At 40.7% G+C, this 26,358-nt stretch overlaps 1 protein-coding gene across 4 annotated transcripts in view; it reads right to left on the reverse strand.

The window, feature by feature from the left end:
• The window catches only part of sfmbt2 (Scm like with four mbt domains 2), a 63,975-nt gene extending 38,844 nt beyond the window's left edge, over positions 1-25,131 (reverse strand). For 2 of the 4 annotated variants that reach the window (XM_008305274.1, XM_008305271.1), the window contains exons 1-3: positions 16,486-16,777; positions 13,271-13,359; positions 2,849-3,089 (exon numbers count right to left, since the gene is read on the reverse strand). In XM_008305274.1, the coding sequence (XP_008303496.1) occupies positions 2,849-3,089; positions 13,271-13,359; positions 16,486-16,576 (421 nt within the window). In that variant the 5' untranslated portion in view covers positions 16,577-16,777. Of the gene's footprint in view, positions 1-2,848; positions 3,090-13,270; positions 13,360-16,485; positions 16,778-16,806; positions 16,829-24,956 lie in introns of those variants that run through there. The other 2 variants (XM_008305272.1, XM_008305273.1) reach the window with 2 other exon arrangements.
• Between the last annotated feature and the right edge of the window lie 1,227 nt (positions 25,132-26,358).

The following is a 26,358-nucleotide window of genomic DNA, read 5'->3' on the forward strand; positions in this document are numbered from 1 at the left end:
AGAAGATGCCTCCACGGTTGTCATTTACAGATGTTTGAGTGGCTGTTTTTTAAAATTCTCTTTGCTAATTTTATTTTATTTTTTTTTGAGCTGAATCGACCAATCAGCTCGCTTGGTGCTCAGGCGTGCACAAGGTGTTGAGGTTTGGGAGCCCGTCGGCCTCTGCAAGCCTGTGCATAGCCATCTTCTGTTCATAAACTGCCAGAAAAACTTTATTCCAGCTTTGTGCAGCACTGAAACTACAGGGAGGAGCTCGGGGTAGATGGTTGGTCATGAACAGCTCAAGAAAGTGACTCTAAAGAACAGGCAAGGGCATGTTGTCTCCCATGTGCGGTTACCTGTGGACTACTAACTGACAAAAGGTTGTGGCTTTGTTTAAATATTGAACATGTGGTTTATATCAGGAAAAGAGTTTTTAAATATTTAAACCAAACAGTCATGAGTTGACTGAACCATGAAAATGTTCATCGTGTTTTAGCTTCCAGAAGCTGATATGTTTTAGGGGGAACATGTCGCAGTTTCCCAACAGAATCACACATCAGTAGTTTAATAACCCTGGGAAAGTTCAAAATCCAATCTTTGTATCTGTTTTCACAGTTTGCGGCGCTGATAAATAATGTAATTTAAAAAAATAAAAAGCCTTTCAAACCTGCCAGCGTCTTTTATGGGTTCAGAGGATCAGATGAGTTGTCTGTCTGGTGTTTATGCAAAACTCTCGGTGAATTCTTCAGACCAAAACTGATTAAGCGATAAGCTGAAAACGATGCAGCAACTATTCTGAGCTATTCTTTCAGCAAGAATGTCTGAAACAAACATCTTTCCAGAAGTTTGCTGAATTTCTTTGTCCTCTAAAAATTGAAACTCTCGTCACGTTGTTGGACAAAACAAGCAAGTGTGATTTTTTATTTTTTTTTTTTAAACCATTTTCTGCCCTTAAATGTGCAAACAATCACTGACTTAAAACACACACAAAAAAAAAGCTGCGGTATGAAAAGTAAAGGTAATCTGTTGTTTCCCCTCCTTGACAGATTATCCGCCGGGATGCGAATGAAGCGGACGCTTTCCGAACCGCCCGCTGCTACCAAAGACGAACGAGGAAGTTGGCGAAAAGGCGGTCGCTGAGTGAAAAGGACACATGGAGCTGGCGTGAGGGCGAGGACACCCGAGTCAGCTGGAAACGTATCCAGGTCGTCTCCACAACGACGGAGGCGCGAGCTATCCATCAGCGGGGAAGTGTCGAGAAAAATAAATGGTCTGAACAAGCCTGGGAGGGTGAGTCATCTATCTGAGGCTGAGCTGCAGGTGGAAGCATCTCGGCGAGGATATTATGAAAGAGACCAGGTTGGGTAAGAAGTTAAGGATGCTCCTTACAGACTAACGAGGGCTCTTTTGTAAAGTAAGTGGCCTGTTCTGCATTTGAGCGGCCGAGGCTGCAGAAACGCGATGGCCAGGGCGTGACGTGTCGAATGAATGGGAGTTAAGCCGTCTTGGAAATCAGAGCACTTTGAGGAAAACCTGTCTTTCCACTCAGTTTATTTAAAGCCTCCTTTGTATAGATGGGAGGTGTTTGTTCGACCTATGCGTGTTGTGTTGAGGTCACGCCGACACTTTCAACTGGATAAACTGTGAGTCAACCTCTGGCACAAATATCTCAAGTGAAAGATTTTCAAAAACGGAAAAATCGGCTGCGTGAAATCAGCTGACACACAAACATACCGTGTGGAAAATCCCATGAATTTAAACTGAAAACTCCAAACACAACATTGTTTTTTTCCCAATAATATTACTCACTTGTGTTTTTTTTTTCCATATCTAAAAGACACTGGTGACCAGTTCTTAGAGTAACTAGGTTTCTACTGTGACAAGCAAAACTCAGGGAAAAAAAAAAAGTCAGTTTACAGAAACTGAAGAGAAAAATTGGAAAGAAATGCAAATGAGCTCCAGTTTTTCTGCCATATTCTATCAAAGTGAGAAAAGAATTCTTTTAACCCTCTGAACCCCAACGAGTTTCTTGCTCCCGTCTCATTTTTATTCACTGTGAGCTAATTTTTCACTGCAATATAAAAACCTGCACCTCTACGGAAACAGAACAACCATGATAAGAAGCAGAGAGAAATAAAAATGTCTCCTGTGCAGTATGTTTAAGTGAGAATGCCGTAAAGTATTTCATTTTTAAAAATAAAGACAGTTGGATTTCCTTGATTATCTTTGCCGGATCAGGATTTACAGGTTAGATTTGCTCATGTCACAGACGAGTAGTTCAAGGATGGTTAGAAAGATAAAAATCATTAAATTCTTTCTGTTTTCACAGTTGCTGGCTCTAACAAACGGTGTAATTTTGGCAATTTCAGATAACATGCCTTTCAAATCTGCTGGCAGGTTTCGGTGTTCAGAGGGTTAAAGTCGAATTTTCACTCTTAAGTGTTTTTCTTTTCCGATTTAAACCCCGAGTCCCACATTATTCCTGTTTAAAAATGTGAAAAAAAGCCTTAGATTTTAACTTATATTTGAGGTTTATCTTTTGGTTTGAATTCAACGAGGACTCGGTGACTTCATGCTTACAAAACAACATTGTGCTAACATAATTTCATAATTCTGATAATTAACGGTAATGTAGAATTACAGCCCAGCATGACTCTCATGATCATCAGCTATGTGTTTAAAGCCCAGCTGTATGCGTTCAGCCAGGGCTTCTCTATTTATCTTTACAGTAAACTCTGTCCTTGCTCTGAGCGGAGCCTTCATCCTATCCGGGATTTCACTCTTCAGCCTTCAATCTAAGTTTGCTGATACACATCTAAGCTGCGCGCGTGACCGGACTCGGGTGCTTCAAAGTGTTCCTTCTTACCTTCGGGGGGCATCAGGGTCTTGTTGTTCTGGGCGCACCAGCCCACCGGGTGCAGCTCGGCCGTCATGACGTCGCACCAGAAGTCGGCCTTGCGGTCTTCGCCGTAGCCGCTGAATCGCAGGAGCAGCAGCTGGCCGCACGTGGTGATGATGGTGGCCACCCAGTAGGTGTCCGGGCTGCTCTTGTTGGCCACTTCCAGCTTCATGCCGGGCTGGAAGCTGCTCTGAAGGCTGATCTCCACCTGGGAGGGACACCGCAGGATGTTAAGGAAACATTCCCACTTCCTCTACAACCTGCATCCGTGTTTAGTCTGCCTGCCTGAGGCCGTTTTTTGGAATATTTAGATTGTGTCCAGACTGGTTTTAGATAATCTAGCATGCAATAAAAACCACATAAAATCCAACTTTTGCGAATCAGATCAAGGACTTAACGGTTTCTCTATTTCGACTTTGAAACAGTGCAGCTAGCAAATCACAAATTGAAGACTTGTTATTGAAAAAACCTGAAATTAACACGTACAACATTCTTCCAAGTGCCCACAGTTGTTACTAATACTAGAAAAAATGTGTCTTAACATACCGTAAATATTTTACTACTTTCTTACATTTTTAATCCGTTTCTATACTCGTCTCCTATCCGCTCTGAGAAAACACGGCCTGCAAGTTCAGCTGATAACTTCTGAATTTTCATCACGTGACTGTTGGTCACAGCTGAGTCACAAATAGCTTCTCGGTTGCACCGAGGTTTACAGAATTTTTAGTTTTTTACAGAATCTGTTTAGAGCAAACGATTAATTTATGGCAAGTTTTTAATGAGACGTGGAATAAATTAGTTTGGATGAAATATTAGGATTTTAAGCATCGATCTGGGTCCACGTGTCTGATCCAAGGTGATAATAATCTGATTTACATATTTCAGCGTCGGAGATTGTTTACAGACGAGACCAATCAGTTATGTACTGGACTTGTTTTATTTGTTGTTAGTGTCATTTTATATTACTTGGGACAGTCTCAGTTTTTGTGATAATTTGTCATCAAAGCAAGATTTAATTCTTCCATTACAGTAGAGAGTAGTTAAAAATTTCATTGTAATGTGTTTTAAATCTATTAAACAGTAGATATTGAGGCCGAACTTGAAAAAAAAAAAAAAGAGAATCACAAGCAAAACGTCATTATCTGTCGGAAAAATCACAGCTAGATATCGTCTCCAAATCACTCAGCTGTGACTAAAGCCAAACCACATTTGGAGGTGGTTTGAAATGCAACTGCAAACCAATTTCTACAGAAGCATGCCAGTCTGGCCGCTCGAATCGGATTTCAAAATCTCTTCGTGCCACTTGCAACGCCACACATGGCAGCGGCGTCGAAATCCACAGCGATGGAAATTCTGAGCAGAATCCCTGCTGCTTCTAACGGAGCTCCGCGAAAGACAACAGGAAGCACAAACAGGCTGCAGACAGACGCCGAAATAAAATGACGTCCGGATGTAAAACGCTTATTTGATCACTTGGAAATAACAGTGTGGACAGTCTGTCCTAAAGAAACAAATCTGATTTGCCTGCAGTCTGCACACAAAGCCTCGGTGCTCCTCCACGGTATTATTGCATTTTACTTGGAAGTTATCGCCGAGATCTGGGGAGTTCAGGAAGGCAGGGACGTGAAAAATCAGCAGATTGTGTGGCTGCTCAAAGTGTGTCAGATAACCTCAGCGCAGAGGCAAACTGTGTGCACACAAATGAGGTGTGGTTGGACACCGGGATTCACTCTGATAGAGGTTTAAGGGCAGTTTGGACGCAAAGTTAAGCCTTTGTTTTCTCTTTCAAATGAGGCTGGTCACATTTACAGCCTGTCTGGCTGCTCACATTGATCACTCGCAGTTCAGACCTCAGGATTAAATTACCATCAAAATTTAACGTCAGATGAGAAGAAGTAGTTTTCAGTGTATTTTGATAGTGTTTTGGCTGCTGCTGCTTTCTCAATATGTTTACTAGGAAACAGTGTTCAGGGGAACTCCACTAATATTACACAGAAAGGTCAGTTCATGGGAAGTGCTGATGTATTAACGGCTTTTCTGACTCTAGAGGAAGCTGCATGAAGCCAGAGAAAGATAACCTTTAGCGATTTCATTAGAACTGAACCGGTTTTAAGCTTGAAACATCAAACTAGCGACAGTAAATCAAACAGAAAGATCCCATCGGTTGCATCACAGGAAAAGCTGTAATTCAGGATCGAGTGGTTTTGGAATTTAGCCCATTTTAGAAACTAAAGGTCAGAATATTTCTGCCTCTGCTGCTGCAGTTTTGAGATTTTTTTTTAACTCTGCTAACTCCAAGCAGCTTCTGGTGTTATATTTTTACTCAGTTTTTCACCTCCATGGAAACTACCACGACTAGAACCGTCTTCTGTGCAGTATGACACAGTTAAAATGCCATAAATCATAAAAAAGAGACAATGAAAGTTGAGTTTCTTGTTTGTTACACAACAAAAATGAAAAAACTGGAATCAGCATATACAACATTATATTAAATGCCAAATACAGGAGGAGAAATGTATGTCTCTGTATAATATAAATCTTTACCGTTTCCGTTTTTACAGCCTCTACAAACTGGATATTTTTCACTTTACTTTATACGTCGACTCTAGAAAGAAGTTTCACTGTGCTGGATGGATCCTCCAACAATTTTTCTCTCAACTGCTCTAATTTATTTCCACACTTATCTCCTCTATGCTCCAAGTTTTTCACAGAATCTGGTTTATTTCTTTTCACGTTTTTTTTTTATGAGACATGCCCCTCGCAAAGTCTGAAATCTGATTATTATTTCTGTTTTTCCAGTTCCTGATGCTGACAAACGGTGTTATTGAGGCGATCTTTTAAAGACAAAACGCCTCTCAAATCTGCCGCTGAGTTTTCAGGGTTACGGCATTGAGCTAGTTCTCCAGATTGATCTCAGGAAAATGGGTTGCTTCACCACAATCTACTGCCAAATCAATCAAAAGTAAGGATTTGCTGCTTTTCATTGTTTTACATCATTTTAAATGACATTTAATTGGTTTAGGACTGTTTTCTTGATAAAAGCACTTTAAAGATGTCTCTTTGAGCTCTGGGAAACTAAATTGGGCAGAATTCTGGCACTTGATAGACTAAGTCATCAATTAGTTGAAACTATAATTAATAAATACCATGATTGCAAGTCTCGTATCACAATATCTTTTTGATTACATGCTCATTAAGAATACCAAAACCCTGAACCACAAAAGTTGCAGGCAAGTTTAACAGGCATGTTGAAAAGAAAGGGGGGAAAAAGCCAACATTACACGATTTATCAGAGCCAGAAACTCCAAAAATTATTGGATTTTTTTAACTTTTAAACATTCAATGAACCACTCATCAGCGATGTGACGTTCCACTGGGAAAATTAACCAAATCACAGCTTAAAATGGTCAGATTTCGTAGAAAATTGCTTCATTCTTCATGTCTCATTTAAAAATTAGCTTAAAAAAAAGTCTGTTCTAACCAAAAAAAACAAAAAACAAAAAGATCTACTCAGCTCTGACCAATAGTCATGTGATAGAAATTTTAAGACTGTTCAACTGAACTGCAGGCAGTGTTTTCACAGAGCAGGTAGGAGACAAGTGTAAAAACAAACGGCACTGTATGTAGTAAAATATACGTATATAGTATGTCGAGTCAACATTTTTTCTTCCAGTATTGGTAGCATCTGTGCTTCTGCATGTTGATTCAAGATTTTTGAATTCGTGCAAAGTAAATAATCAAAAAACTTCAACTGTAGTTTTTTCCCTTTTTTCCTAATTCATATAATAAGAAATTTGTTACGCTGCATAAACAGGTTGTCTGAGTCCTCTCTACTTCTAGTCATGGTCGTGCTGTTTCCATAGAGGTGCAGGACTTTGTATTGGAGTGAAAAATGAGCCCACAGCACAAAAAAAAACTGTTCAGAAACTTAACTCTTTTGCAAACAGCAGCTATTAACCGCCGACAACAGGTGAGCCGAGTGCAGGAGAGATTTAAAAGAAGCAACAAGAAGAATTGATAATAAAATCGTCAACTTCCAGAAAACCAATCGTCCGTGCCCAACAACGGGCCCCCAGTTTTGTCCTTGTGCGCAGAAAAGGCGATAAATCTGTGTATGAATGCGGCGCAGCATAATGCGTTTCCCCCCGTAGCCACAGGCTGCCATACAATTCTGGAGAACATTACAAGCCCAACAGGATGTTCACATTCAGCGCTCACACAAACACACACACTCGCAAGTGAATGGAAAAGCCAACATCTTAGAAATAAACACAATGCAAACGGCCCCGTGACTTCCTGCTCCAACAATGCAAACGTGCTGTATCACTGTGGCCGGCTTACGTAAGAGAGCTACGGGCAGCGAACACTGAGTGTGCGCGCGGTTGTGTGTTTGCAGGCCCAAGAGAAATCACAGTTTCAATTTGTCCAAGCGGAGATAGAGAGAGGGAGAGGGAGAGAGAGATGAGGGCTGCACTTTACTGAATCACATTTTTTCTGGGGAATTCATGGTCTGTTTCCCAGTGACTCAATCCACTTACCAACAAGGCAATTTAGCCTCCCGAGAGACCTCCGCCGCTCAAATCACCGCGCCGACGGTTTGTTCAACACGGGCTCATAAAAACTCAACATATTCTAATCCTGCCCTGATTTGCGCTCGTCGCCGCGAGTGATGTAAGAAAATGAAACACTGACACACTTCCGAGGATGTTAAATTACCGGCGGACGCGTCTCCACCTCTGCAGCCCGTCCCGCCGCCGCCGCCGCCGGCTCAAGAGCGCTGAGGCTCATCGGGGCAGACAGCTGCTCCGTCGGTCAAACTCGGGAGTCATCCGAGGTGGATAAAGACCTCACATCCAGGATCAGCTGCATCCAGCCATCTGGCCCTCCGCTTGTGATGTAACATGGTAATGGAGGAAAAGCCTCGTAATTGTTTGGATGGAGGAGGCTTTTTTTTGTTTTGTTTTGTTTTTGGAAGGGATCGCAAGTAAAATTGCGTCAAGGTCTGACAGCTTTGTAATTAAACGGCGAAATGAAATGAAAAAGACGCTTCCTGTTAACAATCCACGAGGACGGGAATGTAAATTTGGTCCAAAGTGACAGAGAACAGTTAAATATTAAACCTCCAGTCAGTCAGCCGTGACAGTGTAGATGTTGAAATCTGGGGGGAGAACATTCAGATATTTTACTCTCTAATCCCCCAAAACACACCGGTAGGGTTGTAAATGCATGTTGTCTTAAAAATACATTCAAACTTTTATTTACAATGACCAAAATCACACCATTTATCAAGAATCTTCAACTTCCTGACGGCCACCGAACTAATAATGTGCAGCTCTGTCAGGAAAATTACCCAAATCTGAGCCTAAAATCAGAATGTTTTATCAAAATAACTTTGTTCTACGTGTCTCGTACAAAAAAATAAAACAACCGCTCACACCACATCCTGAAACAAAACCTCGACTAGGTGTAAGCGAGGAGCCACGACTGACTCAGCAGCCACGTGACACAGATTCTACTCGGCTGAGCTGCAGCCAGTGTTTACACCGAGCCCAGAGGAGACAAATACAGCAAATCAGAGAGACTGAGGGCAAAGTATTTGATCTATGAAGTATATGCAGCATGGCTCGAATATGGTATCCAGAGGAGCAAGTTGTCAGGAAGTTGTTGGAAGATACATTCAGCACGGTGAAACATCGTTCTAGTTGATGTGCAAAATCAATTCTAATGTAAAAATGAAAACTGTAATTTAGCTGTGGTATGTGGAGCCCCCATTCTTCTTCAGTATTAGTAACACCTGTGGGCATTTGGGAAAATAATAATATTTTTAGGGCCGATAAAGAAGTTTAGCTTTACTTTTTTTAATTTTAAAAAAATATTTGTCATTGTAACTGTGTCATCCTGCACATAAGACATCTTTCCTCGACTTCTACTCATGGTTGTGTTGTTTCCTTAGAGGTGCAGGACTTTATGGCCCAGAAAAATGGGCCCACAGTTCAGAAACTGCTTCGCGTCCGGGGGTTAATTGTATATATTCAGCGTTGACCCAAATTTTTTAGTGCCAACCATCGCCATGGCAGTTGTTCAAATCAGCATTCAAACACTTTGGGTTTTTTTAAAATTACATATCCATTACATCAAAAATCCCATGAAATAAGAAACAGCGATCCAATATTACTCATTAGGCATCAGTATTAATTTCTATTCATTAATTTTTATGTAATCGTGGTGCATCACAGCTCTCAGCACCGATGCTAAGTCCTACAGCTACGCTAACAAGACGTTGTCAAACATCTGGATGCAGTCTGTGGTCTGGAAAAGTTTCAAAATTAGCAAACAAAAATCCACTGGAATTCAATTAGAAGAACTTAAATACAGAAAGCCACAAAGCAAAAGCAAAATCCACACCGATGGTGGCAGAGAAACACAACAAACACCTTTCAGCGCTGAGTTTAGGCACCAACACAATACTTTATTTCACGTCTTCGTTCACTTAATCTGTTTTTCTGAGTCTTAATTTCTCAAACGCATCGTTCTCCTAAACCCTCGTGAAGCCCAGTTTTCCTCAAGTAGCTTTAAAATTAACTAAAATTACCACCTCGTGGTTTAATGCCTCCGCCGACCGGTTGAGTTTATTTATTTGTCGGCGACCATGAACAAAAACATTAATCTCACCGGATAAGAGGAGCATTGTACCGCATTTAGCTACGAGCTAATTTCCGTCTGCAGTCCCTCGGCAAGTCGGAACAACGGTAAATACAGAAAACAAATTCATATTCAAGGTAGAAGATACAAATAAGACGGTATGATTAAACAAAACCCCCACAGCACTTACACACCAGAAAAACCTACACACACTCCCCCAGTCAATCATTAGATGGAGGTAATATAAAAAATCTGAACAATAAAGGGATAAAGATTGTGTCTGGTAGCTTAAACTTCATTTTTTAAAGGCATTACAAAAAACAAACAAGCAAATCTCCGTGTTTTCATTGAGCTTCTTCCGTTTCTTAATGGCCTTGAATGAAAAGTTAAGGAAGACTTAGCGCCTCCGGCCACAGCTGTTAAATAATAATAATCCGACTCCACACTGTCTGACAGCATCATTTATATTCCGTATCGTCGTGTTCCAACGCTTCAGGCTTCTGTTAAACACTTGTTGCCTCTAAACACAAGCTGATTTAACTCAGATGACACTACTTCAGTATGTTCTAACACAAGGCACGCAGCAGATATTGTACAACCGATTTCATAACACGACTTTTTTACGACGCAGTCTGTGTGAGCTGACGTAAAATTGGTGGAGTGCCCTTTTGAACTCCAAGACATTTCTGGGCGTTTCTTTGCTCCTGTCTCATTTGTGGGCTCATTTTTCCCTGCAAGATAAAAGTCCTGCACCTCTATGGAAACAACACAACCATGACTAGAAGGAGAGGGAACTCAGAAATGTCTTTATGCAGCGTAACACAAAATGTAAGCGACATTTCTTCAATTGTTTATTTTATAAAAATGTAAAAAACCTGGATCAGCATGTACATAAGTGCCCAGAGGTGTTAGCGTCACTGAGGGAAAAACTGTGACTCTAAATATTATAGATGTTTTACTACTTATTTACATTTTTAATTTATTCCCTCTCTGCTCTGTGTAAACACATCCTGCAGTTCAGCCAGAAAGTCCCAGAATTTTTGTCACTTTACAGTTTTTTGCAGCTGAGTCATGAATGTGTTTCCGGTTGCGCTGAGAAATGCAGAATTTTTTGTTTTTTGCAAAAGCTGAATAAAGCAAACAGTTGATTTTTGACGAATTTTTAAATTAGTCATAGAATAAAGTGATTTTTGTAGAAATATCCCGGTTTTAAGCTTTGGTTTGGTTCAGTCTTACGCTGTGAGTAGTTCAAGGATTGTTGGAAAATTCAGCAATTCTCTCTGCTTTTATAGTTACTGGCTCTAATAAATAATGTAGTTTTAGTTTTTTAGTTTTTTTAAGTAGCTGAAAAAAAAGGAGAAATTACAAATAAAACTGATTTCAAATAGGAAACTTGAACTTAAAATCCGACACTGCATTGAATACTTTATAGTCCTCAAAGAGAAACCGCTTCCCTGTGAGCCTTTGTTGTTTTCTAAGCAGGAAAAAAAAGAGTCTAATTCCCATCTAGTCATTATGAGTACATTCAGGCATATTCAGCTTTGCCTTGGGAAGTAAATTCATCATCATTCTGCTTCCACAGCAGTTCCGCTGAGCTTTGCCTGAAGAACAACAACATTTAGTGGAAAACTAATTAGCTGATTCAATGTAGTTTTTGCAAGAGAGAGAAAAAAGAAAACATAATTCAGTTAGCCCGCATGCTCTTGTTAACATACAGCAGCAGCTATCAGATACCGAACGAGAACATTTCAGCTGAAGCCAGGATGTAAATGCAGCGTTTCTCTGCATGTGTGTGTGTGAGACGGACACGAGGCGGCAGACATGAAGCAGGTGAGCTTGACAGGTTAAACAGGCCGCACAGTCGGTGATGGCAACATGCAGCTTAACTGACCCCTCAGCTGACCTGGACTGCGACTGTCTGTCCGTCTGGACTTCGCTTCGCCTCACTCTGCTATCAGATATGAGTTTCAGCCCAGTGAATCCCAGCAGACACACAGCTGGCCCGGGGAGTCGCTGCCAAAAAAAGCACCTTCCTCCTCCACCTCCTCGCCCTCCGCGAGGTGTTTCCACTTTTGGAAAATCCGTGAGTTTAACAGTCTGTGTCACTCTGACCTTGATTAGGGAAGCTCTTATTTCCAAACAGGTTTGAAGAAGGGTTGCCAGCTCTCACTCTGCCTAAATTAACCTCACGAAAAATGGGAAAAAAGCCTCAAAAGCTGTGCTTCGTTTAAAATAAAATGTTCTTTTAGGGCAGAGAGACTTTCTCTGCACGCAAAACAAAGTCTGAACACAGTGTTTTTCCTACATTTCAGCACCAGTATTGGTCCCTAAACGTCACAGAGAGGACAAAACACCTTTTATGTATGGTGAGTTTTGCCATTTTCTCTTTGATCTTCAGTTCCTTATTTGTCATAAACTCTGTTGAAATACAACTTTAGAGCAATGAAGAGTCTGTAGCAGGTCAGAGTCAATTATTATATCATTTAGTTTGAGCTTTGACAAAATGTTAACCAGTTTAGTTTGCTGCTTCCAGTTGTTTGTAGGAATTTTCCCTCTGAGTTTATTAAATAACGCAGCAACAAACAGCAGCAGGATCCATAAAAGCGTCTTGAGAGAAAGAGTTGCACATTTATTCACTTGATGCGCCGTTCTGTCAGAAAGCTTAAACAAATCTAAGCTTTAAATCATGATATTTGACCAAAATCACTTTATTTTGCATCTGTATGTTTAAAAACTCCCCAAAAATCAAGTTTGCTTTAATTATGGTCTTAAAAAAACTACCAATTCTGCACCCAAAGCACAACTGTGAAGCTTTTAGTGGTCTCAGCTCTGACCAACAATCACATGAAAACAATTCAGGGACTTCTCGGCTGAACTGCAGGCAGTGTTTACTCAGAGTATATAGAAAAAGGATGGAAACTAATTAAAAATGTAGGTAGTAAAATACATAGAGTATGTAGAGCCACATGTTTCTTGTTTTGTTTTCCTGTATTGGTAACACTTGTGGGCACTTTTTTTTTCAATTTTCTGCTTTTTTAAAATAATTTTTGGCACGATTTACAGCTTTATAACCCCGTCTACTGCACAGAACACATATTGAGTTCTCTGTACTTCTAGTCCTGGTTGTTCTGTTTCCACAGAGGTGCTGGACTTTATATTACAGTGAAAAATGAACCCACAGTGAGTAAAAATTTGGCTGGAACAACATAACACACAGAAACTGCCTGGGATTCAGCAGGTTTACAATTAGGGAAAAAAAAAAACCTGGCATCCATCATGTTGCTTAGTCCTGATACGGTATTTGTATATATAATTTCCTAATATCATTATAATGAATTTCAACACTGCTTGAGCGAGAGGAAGTCGTAAAGTCTGGGGATGATGAGGGATAATGAAACTTAAATATGCGCCTCAGAAAAGTGTCTTAACAGCCTTAGCGGTTTTATTCCACTTTCACTAAATCATCTTTAATAACCCCCATCACTGAGATGCTTATTTGTATCCTCCGTATTGTTTTCTCTCAGCAGTCGCCGATAACAGCGCGAAAAAAAACAAATCGGCAAAGGTCGTCCAACAACTTGTGCGTCACGGGGAAACAAAAAGGCAAAACCGAGTGCGTTAGCGGCATTAGCGCAGCGCTGCCCCGGTTAATGTGTCATTAAAGGATCTCTGCATATGCTACTTATCTATGAGGCTGTGTTTAAAGGATCACCCGGGGACGGGGTTTAAGTGAGATCACACACTCACATGCTTGAAGGTGGTGTGGGGGGCGGCGGCGGCCCCCGTCTCCTCCATGTACTCCTCCCAGCTGAACTCCGCCTCGTCCTCCATGGAATCTGCATCAGAACAAACACAGAAAAAATATAAATAAGTCACCAGCAGTGACGCGCCGGAGGCCAAAAGTGCATTTTATTTATGCGGGTAGCAGCTAAAAACGGAGGTGTAACGTCTTGTAAATGAGGCCGATCGTACCAAAACACTAAACTGGGAGGGAAATGATGTGGAGCGGAGGTTTGTGTTCGCAGCAGGCTGCAAGTCGTCTTACATAAAGTCACTAATGTTTCTCCTGAAGGTGAGAATTGTTCACTTTGCCTGAGGGAGGCTGATGCATTTGAGGTATTACGTGTCAGTTTTTTCCTCCGTTGTGTTTCTGTGTGTGTGTGTGTGTGTGAACTGTGTCGGTGTGTGTTGCGTCTCCAGAGACTCCTCAGTGTTCACAGTGTGCGACCGAACCTGCTCCGTGTAATGAGAGGAGACGGTGGGAAGCCGATGTTTTCATGGAGTTTATTTTAAATAGATTGTAATGTCACCTCACACGCTTACAGCTTCTCTTTTTTTTAAAATGTTTGTTTCTTATAAATCCAAACAGCATTTGTTTTCTCTTGTGTCTTGACCAAACAAGTCACGCTAAATTGGAACAGCTTGTAATAATTCTGCACGACTACAAACAAATAAGAGGCTAAAAAGCAGAGTTACCTCCACATCTGTAGGAATTCCATATGACGTATGTGGGTACAGTCGTGACTCAATAATCCGACCCTTAACAATCTGAAAACCTTACTATCCGACAGGTTTTATAAAAAAACGAACAGAACCCATTAAAAACAGCCTTAACATGCCGACAGCCTTGGCCAGTTAAATACGACTTGTATGTGATCTGCTGTGTGAACTTCATACGACCCAAAAGTGTCCCGCATGCACAGAAGAGGACACGACGACGTCACACGCAGCGAGCATGCTCAGTGTTTATGGAAGTAAACATGGATGGTAACGGTGGAGCGTATCTTGCAATTTAAAGTTTTTTTTTAAGTAGTTGTCCAACCGAAGCCAGCACATTTACAATGTAATCGCCATGGTTGTGGTGGTATTCTCCCTCCGCTGCCGCCGCCACTGATGGTAGAAACAGAACTGTGACCGCTGACTAAACTGGCATCAGCAGCCAAGTACTGCCTGTGCGTTCTGACCACTTCCACCCCGTCACAGCGCTCCCCGGGGTGGTAGTGGCCGTTCAAGCATCAAGCCCTCCTTGTATCTCGACCTTCGTCTTGACAATCCGACAGCCTTGCTATCCGACAATAAAGAAGGTTTTACATCTAGTGTCGGATTATCGAGTCACGACTGTACTTCCCTTTTAAATAATCGTCTGTCTCTGATTTCTCTGGGAAATCTTCTTAACGATATTTATGATTTTTTTTGGTTTACTATATGTAATTAGTTCCGTATTCCACAATGGTTTTCTACAAGTTTTGGATTATAGCTCCATATAGTTCAGGAAATATCACCAGGTAGCTTCTGAAATCTCATTTTTTTGTTATGAGCGCAAAGATGGGACTTTTCATGCCAGATTCAATTTTTTTTCTCATATTTCAACTCACCCACATTCAGAGATCGTTTGATCTGCTTGTCCAATATTACAGATTCTGAATCAGTGATATGATTATTAAAAAAAAAAACTGTGAAATTTTTATCTTTAACAGTTTCTGAGATTCAGACTAAAATTTCAACGTGTGAAAAAAATGTGGCAAAAGTGGGTCGACAGGCAGTTTTTAAAAATAAATCTCGGAAAATATTTGAGATATTAAGCAAAAAAAATTCCACAGACACCATTTTAAATGCCAGTATATTCTGACAAAGAAGTTTTGAGCGCATAAGAGATGGTAGAGCAGAAGGCTCCTGATGATATGAGCCATGAACTAGATAGTTATTGTCATATACAAACCATATACACAACAATAAACATACTTTACCATTTTATAATAACAGAAAATCATACAATATGCTAATGCCAACCCCACAAAATTCCATTCTTATGCAACTAAACTCGATTAAACTTATTTTTTGTGTTCAACCAATTTACAGGTCAGACTTTTTCAAACTGTATGAAAACATTCTACTATACAGATACCGCACTGACAGCGTGGAAACATTACATCCAACATCCTAAAAACAGCACGAAGTGACGAGATTTTAACTCTCTGAACTCCAAGCAGTTTCTGGGCGTTTTCTTTGGTCCTGTCACATTTTTCCACACTCATTTCTTAATCCCACACTTCTATGGAAACTGCACAATCATGGCTAGAAGGAGACAGAACTCAGAAATGGTTGTTGTGCATTATGACACAGTTATGATGCCATAAATCAGAAAAACAGAGAAAAATAAAGTTGAATAGAGATTAAAGTTGAATCAACATATTCAATGTTTTTCCAAATGTCTACAGATGTTACCAACACTGGAAAAACATGGTGGCTCTGCTTTTTCCCTGCTATTATTAGTAATTTTATTTTCTTATTATCATTTTTACTTTTATTAATTTATTTCCAATCTGTTCTGTGAATTTTTGTCATGTGACAACCCGTCGGTTGCCGCTGAGTCACTAATGGCTTCACAACTGTGCAGAGGAGGGCAATTTTATTTTGTTTTTTACACAATCTGCTTCAAGCAAATGTTTTATTTATGACAATTTTTTTTTTAAATGAGACATGTAGAATCAAGTGAGTTTAACGAAACGTCACGATTTTAAGTTTAGATTTTGTTTCCCGACGGAATAGCACATCCAATATGAGCCTTGAACCCTGAAAATTCTTGGTTTGTTCTTTCTCTGATAAATGGTCTCATTATGCTGATTTTTTAAACTCTCCCAACTGATTTTAGGTTCAAAGGATTAAACCAAAGCAAAAACAGACTAGTGAGAGGCGTCTACTGCAAAACTTGGCAACAAAACAGCCTAAAGAGAATCAAAGCAGCGTAGTAAAGAAACAATTAGAGGATTTTCTGTAAAGAATGAAATGAGATGCAAACAAATCCAAAAGTTGTCTCTCTATGATGAGTCACATAAGATTCCTCGTATGCATTGCCATCCAATCTATATCTCCCACACCAATCTGTGGATCTGATGCAGGCACCTTCATGAAACCAGCCCGGCCACATTTAGGATTTTTTATTTTTTTAAAAAGGGTCTCACCTGTGTTCACCTCTTCTTCTTTCCCATTGGTCGGACAGCGTGGCATCACCACGGTGAGGGCCAACGGCTGCTCCTGAGCACGAGACTGCATCCTTCCCCTTTAGCCTTTGACCTGAGCCGTTTCAATCCTCCTTCACTGCATCTCTGGCTTTCCTCGACAACCCTGCAGCAGAAAAGAAGAAATCCAATCACCGCTCTGATTTATCAAATAACGTCCATTAAAAAGTCCACGATACTCCCAGGAAACAGGCAGCCAGCAAACCGAACAACGATTTCAAACAAGATACTTCATCGGAGCTCTGACGGAGCTTGAACACCCACTGTTGCGCAAATTTCCTTGGAAAAATCATTTGGCTGACAGGAAATGATGCCCTTTGTGTTTTCGGTTTCTTTAGAATAAACAAAAAGAAGAAGTGGGTGGTTAGTTCGAACAGCAACCGTGGGCAAAAATGAAATTGTGCCACCTCCGAAAACCAGAACTTAATAAACACAAGATTCAAGGAAAAGTCAGCTGATCTCCGGGGATTTCCAGACCTAAACCTCTGCAGCGGTGAAACCCTCGGAGACTTTTCTCAGACGGCTTCCCAGCATCATTAAAGCCGAGCGTTAAAAAAAAAAAAAACCTGTTCTTTTGTCTGCAGACCGTCCGCTGCCTCCCCAGCCTGAACTCTGCGATATTCTGCATGCATACTGTCTGCCGGCTGCCTGCATTTGCATACCACAGCAAAACTCCATCAGATAACCAATCAGAGGCAAACAAAGTAGAAAAACTGGAATGACACGAGCAAGGCAACTGGCCAGCAAATTAACTCCGACGAGAAAATATGCATTCAGGCAGCCGCGAGAGAGATAATCACACAGAAGTTGCAGCGTAATGACGCCGTCGCTGGATATTAGAGCCGCAGCTGACTATTATTCTCACTGTCGGTTAATCTGTCTTTTGTTTTCTCGATTAATCAAGTTGTTTGGTTTAGAAAACGGTAACAAGCGCCAATCAGTGTTTCCAAAAGCTCACGATAACGTCCTCAAATGTCAGTTTACTGCCATAGAAAAGGAAAGAAACCAGAAAATATTCACATTTAGGTGGAATCAGATGATTTTTTTTTCCTTAAAAAAATAATTGCTAAACTAGTTGATGAATAATTGTTGCAGCTCAGCTTAATGTGGAGGATTAAAGTGGAAATATGTGATTGTGACACGTTAAACACACTCAGTTTTACTACTGGTGTCATTTGGAAATGGGTTATTTGTGAAAAGATGTCTTGAACAAACCAACAGGTAGTTTATTAATATGGATTCAGATTGGTTTTTGTCTGAACTCCAAGCAGTTTTTTGGGCAATTCCACATTTTTACTCACAGTTGGCTCATTTTTCGCTGCAATTTAAAGTCCTGCCCCTCTTCAGAAGCAGCACAACCATGACCAGATGTAGAGAGAACTCAGAAATGTCTTGAGTGCAGCATAACAAAGTTGGAATCGCCCCAAAAAGTTGAATTTTTTTTGATGACTTGTTAAACGTAAAATGAAAAAACTGGACGATGCTTGTGCAGGAGTTTACTGGTGTTAACAATACCGGACTGTAGATATTCTAACTTCTCTACACACCAGTTCTAGAAAGATGTTTCACCATGCTGGATGCATCCTCCAACAACTAATGGACGAGCCAATAACTTGCAAAAATCAAAGATTAGAGAAAACCAGATTAGTGCATCAGAACTTGCTCGAGTCTTTCTTTTAACTCCCATTAATCACCCGACCACACCTCAGATTTATTCTTGTGTCTGAAGCTGGATATGAAGCAGTCCAAACCTGCAGCAGCAGCTCCAACAGCAACCTGCTGCTGACACACTGATGCTTAACTAGAATGATCTAATGATGTCATATATAACAATGAATCAGGCAGAGACACCAAACCAGTTCTTAGTTGCGTTTCGTCTCACAGAGCTCAAACTGAATCGCAACCGACTGGCTTATGTGTGTGTTTACTTTTCCTGTTGTTTTCTATACATATATTAATACGTTAATCCCCTTATTTGTTTGGTTGTTTAAAACTCAGTTAAAAAGCCCGACAAGCGGGGCAAGTTGGCTCCAGCTAGACAACTTCTACACATTACAATGTTGCACTGCTTGTTTATATGTAAAAATATTGATCTGGATGTTTAAAAGAAAACAAACTTTTACATGCACCATGTAACTCTGACTAATTACGATGCAGATAGTCACTGGTGGACCTTAAAGCATCTCGATATCAGTGTATAGCAGTTAGCAGATGATATTTTAAACTTTACTTCTAGTTTGTCGGCACGTTTTGAGCTGCAATTATCTTCATTCTTGATTAACCTGCGGACCATTTCTCAATTAACTGAATCAAATTTTGAGCTATAAAGAGTCACAAAATAGTAAAAAAAAAAAAAAAAAAAAAGCCCACTCTGCTAACCCAGAGTCCAACCAGTGATCCAGAACCCATAAATATTCAGTTTACAATGACAGAAAACTTTTTTTTAAAAACCACGCAAATCCTCAAAATGGAGAAGCTGCAAACGGGGACTTTCAGCTGACAAATGATCAACTGATTATTAATCATTGTACCGTATCACTGAAGTTGTACAAATAAGTTAGAGCGACTGTCATAAAGAAGTATTAACCCTCTGGATGCCAGCATGGGTTTGACAAGCATGTTATCTTTAAAAAAAAAATAGAAATTTACATTTATCAGCGCAGGAAACTAAAAAAACAGGAAGATATATCAACCTTTTTTCCAACTTTCCAATATCTGTGAGCTAATCTGGTGTGACGTGAGGTTACGCTAAAAACAAATCTAGGCTTAAAGTTGTGATATTTCTTTTCAAAATGCGGCTAAAAATAAACTGTCTGCAGTAACCAGATTCTGTAAAAATGAAAAAAATCCGCCCTCTTCAGCACAACCCCGGGGCCATTAATGACTCAGCTGTAACCAACAGTGACATGGCAAAAATTCCCGGAGTTTTTTTTTGGCTGAACTTCACAAAGCAGACAGGAGACGTGCATGGAAACAAATCGGAGAGACCTGATCAATAAGGCAAAGGGCTCAAAAACAGTAAACAGAGGAGGAAGATGTTGAAGGATACATTCAACACGGTGAAACATGCAGTAGAGAGAAAAACGCAGAGTTTGTAGAGAAATAATAGCAGTAAAATACCCTAATATCCTAAAAGAGCCACTGTTATGTTGTTTTCCAGTGTTGGCAACACCATGTGCACCTGGAAAAATGTGTATCTTGATTCCAGGTTTGGATTTTTTTGTTGAATAATCAAAGAAATGAATTTGTTGGCATTATAACTTTGTGGCATTGCACACTCCTTCTGCTTCCATAGAGCCATTACAGTTTAAAATGAGTCCAAAAATGTGACAGAAGCAAAAAAAAAACACCAACAAACTGCTTCATGTTCTGAAGGTTAATGAGAAAAAAATGATGACATTTCAAGTTGTAAACCCCCAAAAATAACACAAAACAGAAACATTGTGGGGGGGAAATACACCAATATGCCCCAAAGTGGCTCCAAATATTCAACACAACAATACGCTAAAAAAAGAAAGAAAAATCCATCGTCTTCACAACAACAGATCATGTTTGTCACTTGCCTGGTGGTTGTCCTCGGTCATGCAGTCACATCACCAGTGACTCACTCACCGACTTCCACCCACTTTCATCAAACTGGCAATTAGCGCCGCCGTCACACAGCGCTCCTCAATCAAGACGCAAAAAACAACAACTCCGAGCTCAGGCCGGCAGCCTCCAGAACCGGCATCCCAACAGGAGGAGCTCCGTGATGAGGTGAGGCGGCCATCCTCGGACGAACAGATGAAAACAGATTCTCCCCCCAAAAATACAGAAACGCACAGAAAACACTGGGGCTCCTGTGTGAGTTTGCAGGACTGTGAGGCTCCAGTACAAAGGCTGTGACAGTCTCCACAGCCACCCGGGGAGAGCGCAACATCCCCCCACCACCCTCACTGACGCTCCCCCCACCGACGGCCCACAGTGGCTCCAGCATACATCCATTGCGTAAACAGCACGCTGAGCTAATTTGGCTCACATGACGCCGCTCGCTGCCCTTCTCTCTCTCCCTCCTCCCTCCTCTGTCGCTGCCGAAGCAGCGCTGAAACATCGCTGCCGTCAGCCCTCCACAGCGCTCATTAAAAGTCATCAAAGTGCACTCAAACACTGCTATCAAGTAGTGGGAGGAGGAGTTCACAGCAGCTCTTCAACCTGGTTTTTCCCTTAAAATTCCCCCTAAGTGGCAGCTTTTCTCACTTCTCCGTGCAGCAGTGTCACATTTACAAGCGCTTTGAAACATTATTCTTCTATTGAGCACAAACAAGCAATAGATTAATCAAACTATTGATCAGCAGCAGGTCGTTTATCAAGAGAAACTTGCTTCAGCTTCTCAAATGAGGCAATTTGCTGCTTTGTTTCTACTTTATATCATCAGATATTAGATATTTTTAGTGTTTTCGGCCATTCGGCCACACAAGATATGAGGATTATTCAATAAACGATTACAAATTACAGCCCAAATGCAAGTTTTACAGTGTAGCTTAAGGTTTTTTGGGGGCTCTCACATAGGCTCTGAACTTGAAAACATAAAATGTGGCTGATTAAAAAGCTTTAAGCCTCTGAACTCCAAAAACCTACAAGTGTTGTCTTTACAAAATTACCAAAATCAGAGCCAGAAACTGTCCGATTCTCAACTTTCTAAGGGTTCAGTCGACCTAAAATCGATACACGTCACCAAAATCAGTTTAGTCTACATGCCTTGTTTTTTAAAAAAATGCCCAAAACAAACTGTTTGCTCCAACAGATTCTGTAAAAAACTAAAAATTCTGCACTTTTCTGCACCACAATGAAGCCATTAGTGACTTCGCTGTCACCAACAGTCAAGAGGTCTCCTCGGTTGAACTGCAGGCAGTGTTCACACAGAGCAGAGAGAAACAAGCGTGGAAGCCAATTAAAAAAACTCAAGTAAATAGAGTCACCATTTCTCCTTCCAGTGCCGGGAACATCTGTGAGCACTTGGAGAAATGTTGGACATGTTGGTTCCAGATTTTTGTCCAATTATTGCAAAATAAACAAAGAAATTCAACTTTTTTTTTTTTTTATGATTTATGGCTTCTTAACTTTGTCACTCTGCACAAAACCCATATCTGAGTCCTCTCTACTTCTAGCCATAGTTGTTGTGTTTCCAAAGAGGTGCAGGACTTTATATTGCAGTGAAAAACAAGCTACAGTGAGTTAAAAAGTTGCCCAGAAACTGCTTAGAGTTCAGAGGATTTTCAACTATTTTGAATGGAACGTGTAGAAATCAGAGGCAACATGTGTTAGAAACGAGCTCCGTACCGATGTGAAACTCCTCCGAGCATTAAAGCTCAAAGTTGTTGTATTTCAAATCCAGTTTGCTGGAAATCGGAGCCAAAAAAACAGGATATGTGTCACTGTTGAAGTACTTACAGGCTGCATTGCTCATTTCCCTAAATTCACCCAGACATTATTTATTATCTTTGCAAACTTTTGGATATCCTCTGGAATTTAAAAGGTCACATATTGGACTCTTTTTTTTTTTTTTTTTTCTATCAAGCTAATGCAGCTCCCTGAGGGCTCAAAGAATGTTCTCATTGGACACAAACCCGCATTTATGTGCGTATAGCATAAAACGGAGCTTTTAGCCAGTTTCTGCAGCTGTGAAGTTCACAAACGGAAACTTTACTAACAGCGCAATCGATTGCATCGGCTTGATTTAAATAATCTTTCCACCTCCTTGTGAGAGCATGTCAAGTTTTAATTTGGTTCCCCACTAGTTCAACCAGTTTTTATCACCCCGAGGGACAGAAAACCTTCCTCAGGCTTCACAATGTCAACTGTTTGATTTTTTGCAGACTTTTTTTTTCTTTTTTTTTTTTTTGGAGCAGCAGCAGCTTGCACTTGATGAAGCTTTACTGGCCTGCAGCGTCCTGGAGGAAACAGCCCAGATTGGGGCACCGGGGGATTAAACTGGTTAATCTCAAACATTTGTGCCCCCGTTGTCTCAGATTTTTTTTTCTTTAATTGATTAGCCCCCGATGGGGAGCTGAGCATCCACGTGTTGTCCTCCTGCCTTTCTCTAAACCCATCCATGCTAAAGATTTAATGGGGGATTTAGGAGATTAACTACTACTGCATGGGCTTTGGTTTTATTGCATTACTCCCTATTAGGTTCTCCTCTTTTTAGACCCATCCCGGAGTTGTTGCTTAAACAATCTGTCCTCTGTTTCCAGCTCTTGTTATAATATAGACACAATGCACTCAGTGTGTTTTCTGCCCAACTTAAACAGCCCTGATGCTCACTGAGATCAGCTAAAATGATGGAGAGTAAACAGCAAACTGCAAAAAAAAAAAGCAAAAACACACCTCACAGCCTCGGAGCTTTTCTTATTCCAACACCAGCGACTGGAAACGCACTCGCCTAACACGTCCGACAAAACCTGCAGCTCTCGTGCCTGTGATATTTGCGTGAGTCCTCCCCTTATTCAAATACAGCCTTAGAGTTAGTTTGCCAACAACAGAAAGAAAAAGAATCAATATTCCTGCACAGTGACCTTCCTTCTCTATCTTTGCCTCTCATTAGCACAGAACATGTGATTTGCCTTTGTGAAGAAACACAAGAGCATTTACATACAATGCCTTATCCAAAAAAAAGAAACACAATTTGAAAAAAAAAAAAAGCCTGTTGGATGGTTCCTTTTAAAACAATCAATAACCTGCAGCCACAGTGAAGAAAACACATTAAAGATTTTACTTTTATGCCCATTTTTTACATTTTTCCACCCTTTTCGCAGAGATCTTTGCAGCTAGAAAAAAAAAAGTCTAAAAGCATGATGGATTCATATTCATCAGCATCTTGTGGAATAAGCAGATAACCCAATTATGTGCGTAATTGTGCCCTAGATTGTGCCATTTAGCGCACAATTAAAGGAGAAATGTGGAGGAGAAGCAAAAGAATCAATAACTGAAGGGAAAGCATCAGATATTTTACACTTTTGCCCATTTTTTTTTTGCATTTTTTCCCTTAAAAAGTGCACATTTCCCCCAATGCAGAGCTCTTTGGAGCTTGGAAAAAAGTCTAGAAGCATGATTATTTCATATTCTTTGCTATGGATTTAAGGAGGAATAGTGTGGAATCTGCCAAAGCAGATTACCAATTATGTGCGTAATTGTGCTCCAGATTGTCCCATTTAGCGCAAAATTAAAGGGAAAACGGGGAGGAGAAGCAAAACAATCAATAACGTGCAGCCACAGTAGAGAAAACAGATCTTTTACCTTTATGCCAATGCTTTTGCAAGACGAAGTCTAATAGCACGGTTACATCATATTCTTCTTTATGTGTTTAACGTGATGGAGGAATCCTGTGGAATAACGCGAAGCAGATAACCCAATTACGTGCGTAATGCTGCTCCAGATTGTGCCATCGGGAGCTTTTTACGCAAAATTAAAGGAAAAACGTGTAGTAGACGCGTGCGTAATTGGATAAAACTGCACAAATGTGATCGAATGAGGCTCAGCGTGTCTTGATAAAAGTGAAAGAGGAAACGTTAAGTGCACATAAGGAAGATGAAGCAGTGAGGGGTGTAGCCGAGCAGCAGCAGCAGCAGCAGCAGGCAGCAGGCTGCCACTCCGGTCATGTACTTTGCACACTCAAAACTGCAGCGGAAAAAAACTCCCACGGAATCGCCAAATGCACACTTCGGATTTAATTGATTGCACCTCTCGTGTGTCCATCAAAAGAAACCGAACCGGGCGCGTTAGGTGCCGGCGTTTTATTTTTTCCTCGTTCAAAGATTTTTAAGGCGCAGTTTTCCCTCAGCTTTCTTGCGAACACCGCCATGTTGAAAGTGGTTTGACATTTTGGCAGTGTCCGGTATTTTCCGATTTTTTTTGTTTTTTGTTTTTTTCTGGTTTGACGCACCTAAAAGGGGTGACGACGGGAAATTGAAAAAAATCCCAACATGAGTCACGTAGCGATAAAAGGATAATTTACAGAAGTTCGCATCAAACAGAAACAAAAACGACGTTCGAAAACGGCGTTAAAATCCACGTTTCCCCCCGTTAATATCAGCAACAAACATGACAAACAAAAAAACAGAAAAACAACCAAAAAACCTCGTTTTTGTTTTTTTTCTTGTTGTTGTTGTTGTTTTTTAATTACCGGCAGCGCCACGAGACAGCAGCGTCCTCTCTCCGCGAGACACACTTCTTTTTTTGAGCAAGTTGGAGCTCGCGAGCGTGACCGATTTCTCCACGGAAACCGCCTCGCGAGCACTTCGTGGGAAAAACAAATAAACTCTCCGGTTGTTTATTCCTTCGACAAGAAATAACGACGCGTAACAACAACAAAAAACACACAACAAAAACCTCCGTGCGTTCAGAGCTGCTCTACCGGGAACCGTCACCTGTCTTACCTGGCCAAGTTTTTTTTCTCTCTCTCTCCTCCCGTGGGTCTCCGTCTCTCTCCGTCTCGAGACCCCCCTCCGGTGTGTGTGTGCGTTTTTTTTTTTTTTCTTCCTCCTCCTCCTCGTTCGCGTGAGCCCGAGCAAAGCAGCGCGAGCGAGCGACGTCTTTCAGCTGCTGCCCCCGTTCCAATATGGCATCTCCCGTCTGCGCATGTCCAAAAAAACATCTACAGATATTTCCAAGCCAACTCCTTCATTGACCTTTCAGCGCAGCGGCGGCAACAAATATTTCCTCAGCGCTGTTATAAATAGGGGAGGAGGAGGGGGGTAAAGCGAAGTTCAGTCGACACGGAGCGCACAGCAGGATGGGAAAAAAAAAACTGCAGCCCGAGCGTCACGGCGCTTTTACAATTAATTAAATAAACGTGCAAATATTCATCAAAAAGGGGGGACATTCTTTTGTCGTCGTGTGCAGCAGTAAACAAGTTACAGGATGCACTTCATCACTCTGCTCCCAAACAATGAAGAGACAAAGAAGAGTGCAAAACAAAGGAAGAAGGCGCAATATTGTTGGTGCAAAATGTGCAAAACCAGCGCAAGATTGCGCTTATTTAAGATTCAAGAGGTTTTATTTGTTGCTGTGCAAAGCGGCCAGTGATCTGTAAGGCTGTACAGAAACAACTTATGATACAAAAAACAAAAAATCCTTAAAGTAAAACTTGATTTTTTTTACTTGATTGTCAAACTGCTGTTTTCATTTTTAAGTTATTAGAAGCTGCAGCTTCCACTTTTTGAATCTGCAAAGAAGAGTGCAAAGGAAAAAAAAGTTGCAATATTTATGGTGCAAAAGGTCAAGATGTGTCACATGTTGACTGTAATACAGAGCAAATAATCAAGATTCAAGAGGTTTTATTCATCGCAGTGCAAATACATAACGACTGTTTCACAACAAGACATGATTTAAAAAGATATTCTTTAAAAGTACAGAGAATAGTGAAGAGATTGTGATGCTGTCGCTGCCTGACTTGATAAAACAGACTGAAAACTGTCACCTTCAAGTGTTTACAGGCCGTTATCTGATCCTGCAGCTCCTATTTTATGATGTGTTGAATATGCAAAGAAGAGGAAAAGCTGAAGCATGTGCAGCATTTATGGTGCAAATGTGCAAAAACAGTGCAATGTTTTCATCATGCATTTATTCAAGTGATCATGACTCAGGAGATTCCCCAGCGATCCATAAAGCCGTGTGAAAACAAGACAGAAAATTTAAAAAATGCTTTAAAAACTAGAAAAAAAATGGAGGAAAAACAGCATTGTGACACAGCTGTTGCTAGATATGATAAAACTACATTAAAACATAGTAACTCTGACTGTTTGTAGGCACTTATTTGATCCTGCAGTTCCCAGTTTC

This window comes from Stegastes partitus, unplaced genomic scaffold, assembly GCF_000690725.1.
Source record: "Stegastes partitus isolate 25-593 unplaced genomic scaffold, Stegastes_partitus-1.0.2 Scaffold2458, whole genome shotgun sequence".
Classification (NCBI taxonomy): domain Eukaryota; kingdom Metazoa; phylum Chordata; class Actinopteri; family Pomacentridae; genus Stegastes; species Stegastes partitus.